Source organism: Aegilops tauschii, chromosome 5 (assembly GCF_002575655.3).
Source record: "Aegilops tauschii subsp. strangulata cultivar AL8/78 chromosome 5, Aet v6.0, whole genome shotgun sequence".
Taxonomy (NCBI): domain Eukaryota; kingdom Viridiplantae; phylum Streptophyta; class Magnoliopsida; order Poales; family Poaceae; genus Aegilops; species Aegilops tauschii.
Genome location: NC_053039.3, coordinates 478,810,455 through 478,814,884, shown reverse-complemented (window position 1 = coordinate 478,814,884; position 4,430 = coordinate 478,810,455). Strand labels below are relative to the sequence as shown.

The 4,430-nt window shown below is 49.3% G+C and overlaps 1 protein-coding gene across 1 annotated transcript; it reads right to left on the bottom strand.

Annotated features, from left to right (window-relative positions):
- Positions 1-373: 373 nt before the first annotated feature.
- LOC109755482 (uncharacterized) lies at positions 374-1,144 on the bottom strand. The gene is made up of 2 exons (XM_040390037.1): positions 923-1,144; positions 374-637 (listed from the first exon to the last, which is right to left on the bottom strand). Exons 1-2 carry the CDS (start codon positions 1,142-1,144, stop codon positions 374-376), a joined length of 486 nt encoding a protein of 161 aa, XP_040245971.1.
- Positions 1,145-4,430: the final 3,286 nt, after the last annotated feature.

Sequence of the window (4,430 nt, the reverse complement as noted above, 5' to 3'; positions counted from 1 at the left end):
ATTAAACAAAAAATAAATTTTTATCACATAGTTCATTACAGAAATCAATACAAATCAAATAGTTCAACGAAGCAAGCTCATAATTCAAATACAAATTAAAACACATTGAACTAGGCGTTGCCCTTGAGCCTCCGTAGGTGCTCCACCAGATCGTGTTGCAGTTCTTGATGCACCTATGGTTCTCGGATCTCCTGACGCATATTGAGGAAGGCAGCCCATGCTGCTGGTACCTGGTGATCAACAACTGCAAGAGGACCCTACCTGAAATATGGTTAAGTGTCAAACACTGGCTCGTCCTGCTCACTCTCAATGATGATGTTGTGCAAGATGACACATCAATTCATCACCTCCCACATCTGAGATTTCGACCAGGTCAGAGTGGAGTACCTGACAACAGCAAATCGATATTGAACACACCAAATGCCCGCTCGACATCCTTCCTGCAAGCCTCCTGACACTTAGCAAAGTAGGAGTTCTTGCCTCCTGGCACAGAGTTTGAGATAGTCTTCACAAATGTTGACCATCTTGGATAGATGCCATCTGCTAGGTAGTATCCCTTGTTGTAGTGGCGCCCATTAACCTCGAAGTTCATCGGAGGAGCATGACCTTTAACAAGCTTGGAAAAGACATTTGAGCACTGCAGGACATTGATGTCATTGTGAGTTCCTGGCATACTAAAGAAGGAGTGCCAAATCTAGAGGTCCTGTGTAGCTACTGCCTCAAGTACCACACTGCAAGCTCCTTTCGCGCCTTTGTACATCCCCTGCCAAGCAAATGGACGGTTTTTCCATGCCCAATGCATGCAGTCGATGCTTCCAAGCATCCCAGGAAATCCTCTTGCTTCATTTTGTGCTAGGATTCGAGCAGTGTCTTCAGCATTGGGTGATCGCAAGTATTGTGGTCCAAACACTTCCACCACTACCCTGCAGAACTTGTACAAACACTCAATGGTGGTGGACTCGGCCATGCGTCCATAGTCTTCATGTGTATCACCAGGAGCTCCGTATGCAAGCATCCTCATAGCCACCGTGCACTTCTGGAGTGAGAAGAATCCAACTGTGCCGGTGCAATCCTTCTTGCAAATCAAATAGTTGTCGAACTCCCGGATGGCATTCACAATCTTGAGGAAGATCTTCCTGCTCATCCGATAACGGCGCCGAAATACTTTCTCACCGTGGAGCGTCAACGAAGTAGTCGGCGTAGAGCAAGCAATAGTCGTCCATTCGATGCCTCTGCTTGCTCTTGCGATGGCCCAGCGTCGAGCCACCTCGCCGTGACTTTGCATTCTTCGCGAACAGGCCTGCCAGAGCGGCAAGGATCATGAGGTGCTCTTCGTCGTTGGTGTCGGCCTCGGCTTCCTCCTCCATCAGAGTCGCAAACGCCTCCTTGTTGTCGGAGTCCATCGCCGAACACCTCGCGGGCGTGGTGGGCAGGTAGCTGCTGGTACCCTTGCCTGCGTGGTCGGAGTCCTGGAAAGCTCAGCCAGGAGCGGGATGGAGGCTGTTGCAGCGAAACCCTCTCTTTCCGGCGGGGGGGGGGGGGGGGGGGAGGGGTGGCCTTTCTAGCGGCGGAGCAGCGGCTGTGGGCAGGGAGGTGGCACCGGTATCGGCAGGGCGGCGAAAGGGGAGTGGCGTTCTGCCACACGCGGGTCGAGTCTAGGCGGGGAAAATGCGTTTCTCGCCTGATAGTGGTGGTCCACGCGCCACTTTCCCTTCCCTCGGAGCCCCCAAGTGCCCCCAGTGCGCTGGGTTCGGCCTGGAATCGCCGGGCCAAAAAATGGCCCGAACCGGCGGAATTCGGCGTCTGGGGGCGCGACTGGGCGATTTTTTTTTGCGCCGGCGAAAGAAAAGGCGCCTTGGGGGGGGGGAGGGGGGCTGCTGGGGGTGCGGCTGGAGATGCTCTAACAAAACTCTTCCCGGGTCGTCTCCACCCTGAGCTCTAACCCCGGCTAGGCCTCCGCTACCGTCGTTGTTGTGTTATAGTCACCGGAGGCACTGGATCAATACCTCCTCCTGTGGACTTGCGTCTCAAGCATTACACTCGATAATGAAAGTCAAGACTCTGTGACCTGGGCATGGGAGAGCAGTGGATGTTTTTCAACTCGTTCGGCATATGCGGCGAGGTTCTCCGGACGACAAGTTTCACCAACTGCGGACTTCACCTGGCAATCCAAGGCACCGCTACGGTGTCGTTTTTTCAGTTGGCTGGCCTTAAAGGATAGATGTTGGACGTCAGATAGGCTTGCACGGCGCGGCCTACCTCACCAAGCAGCCTGTCCCATGTGTGATCAGCAACAAGAGTCTATGCAACACCTGATGTTGGAATGTAGCTTTGCGAAACAGATTTGGCTGGCGGTGAGCAGACTTGCCAACAAGGTGGAGGTTCAGCCCAGACATGGGGAATCGCTTGAGCAATGGTGTTTGCGGCAGGAGGATGCCTCGGCTAACCGGAAAGCGCATAGAGCTAAATGTCTGCTGGTCATGTGGACAATATGGAAACATAGGAACGATGTGGTGTTTAATGGAGCAACGTCGTCGTTTCAACACGCCATGCAACGGATTCACGAGGAAGGACATCTATGGGCGAAAGCAGGTCTCTTCAAGGAGGATAACATAGGGTTTGAGGTAGCTCGAGTTGTGTGGGATGTGAGCGAGTAGTAGCCTTTGGTAGTCAGAGGGTAGGCGGGAAATCCGCTTGTAAATAACCCTGTAACGGTGGACATGGGTTTCGTACCCTTTCTTCTCTAATGAATGATACACACTCTCTCGTGCGTATTCAAGAAAAAAAATAGTCACCGCCATTCCACCGTAACCACTCTAGCAAGGTCTTCTTTTTTGGCCTCGCCGGTCGCCGCCATGGCCACCTCTGCCTCCTCCTCGTCCATGTCCAGTTCATCGATGCTTAAGTTTCATGTGTACAGTACTGCGTTTAATTTTTTGTGAAAAAAATTGCTGTTTCTCATAAGTCACAGAGACCTCGTTCAACAGCTGTGTTTCAAACAAGCACTAAATCTTCCTAAGAACAAGTGGGGACTGTGGGACTGATCACATGTCAGAGCATAGAACTGTCGTCTGGCCCGGCGTGAACTGGACGTCTTGTCTCGGCGGCGGTGGTGGGCCAGGGTGGGCGCTAATCATTTTCCCTTGGCCGGTGCAAAAGGAAAGGGACGTCCCATAAAAGATGGTCAGAAAAATGATCTCGACTCGGGCCTTTCGGCACGTTGCACCGTCACCGGCACGTTTCCACCTGCGCTTTGTGCAGAGAATAATCACGGGAGTTCTTTGATTATTACCAAACTCTCAGTACGGGCACTAAATTATCATGCAGTTTCTTTTTTTTTCTTGGAAAATTGGATCTATGCATCAACTGTTAAAGACAGTACAAAGAACACCAGAAATAACAATGATTACATCCAGATTCGTATATCACCTAACAGTGATTACCTAACTATTAGTACGGGCACTCAATTATCCTGCATTTTCATTTTTTAGAAAAACTTCGATCTATTCATTAACTATCAAGATAAAAAAAACACCATAGGTTACAACAATTATATCCAGATTCATAGACCATCTAGCAACGACTACAATCATTGAAGTGAGCTGAGGCGCGCCTCCATCATCGCCCCTCCTTTACCGTAGCGGGACAAACCTTGTAGTAGATAGTCGAGCAGTCGTCGTGCCAAAGTCCGACAAGACTAGCGCACCAGAATAGAAACCGCCGCCAATGAAGAGAACCGTAAATTGATTGAAAAGATCCAACATGTAGACACACCAACCCAGGCAAACGAAGACCGAACCCAAGTGGATCTATCGAAGACGCCGATCTAATCCCGCAAGATTCCCTAGAGACACATTTCACACACTAGGAACACGATCCGGATAGGGGTTAGGCAGGAAGAATCTTATTTCATCTTCAGGGAGCCTCCACAGCCTTGCCTTTCTGAGCAAGACATAAATCCTAACAAAACTAAAAAAAAAACCTAAAAATGAAGTCCTCCCGTAAGGACGGGCCGGAATCCACCGCCCCTCCATAGCCTTAAGGCCACAGAAGATGAGACAGACAAACGATAACACCGACGCAAGGCAGGGAAACCCTATCGCCTGAGCGCTCTTGGTCACGAGCCAAGGGGTACGAGAGGATGTATTGTGTAGTAGTATTACCTAGTTCGGCCTAGCTTAATTTTCAGTATGGGCAGCAAATAAGAAAAAGTTATGAAGAGAAAAGCAAAAAAAATCATAAAATGTCAAGAAGAAATAAACAGAATGTCGAATGTTTCTTTGATCATTTTCATGCAGAAATTATTTATTTTATCTTTTTTGAAAGAATTATTTATTATCTCAAAGCATTCAACTCTTTGTTCTTTCAAATTTGAGAATGAAGCCGGGAGGACGGTTAACAGATTGGCAAAGAGAGGATGGGAAAATTGC

What these genes read in the sequence shown, in the direction of transcription:
- LOC109755482 (XM_040390037.1), bottom strand. Translation starts at nt 1,144, where the DNA reads ATGAGCAGGAAGATCTTCCTCAAGATTGTGAATGCCATCCGGGAGTTC. An exon ending in GTTTGTACAAGTTCTGCAGG is followed by an intron (nt 638 to 922) that starts GTAGTGGTGGAA and finishes AATGTCCTGCAG; the next exon opens with TGCTCAAATGTCTTTTCCAA.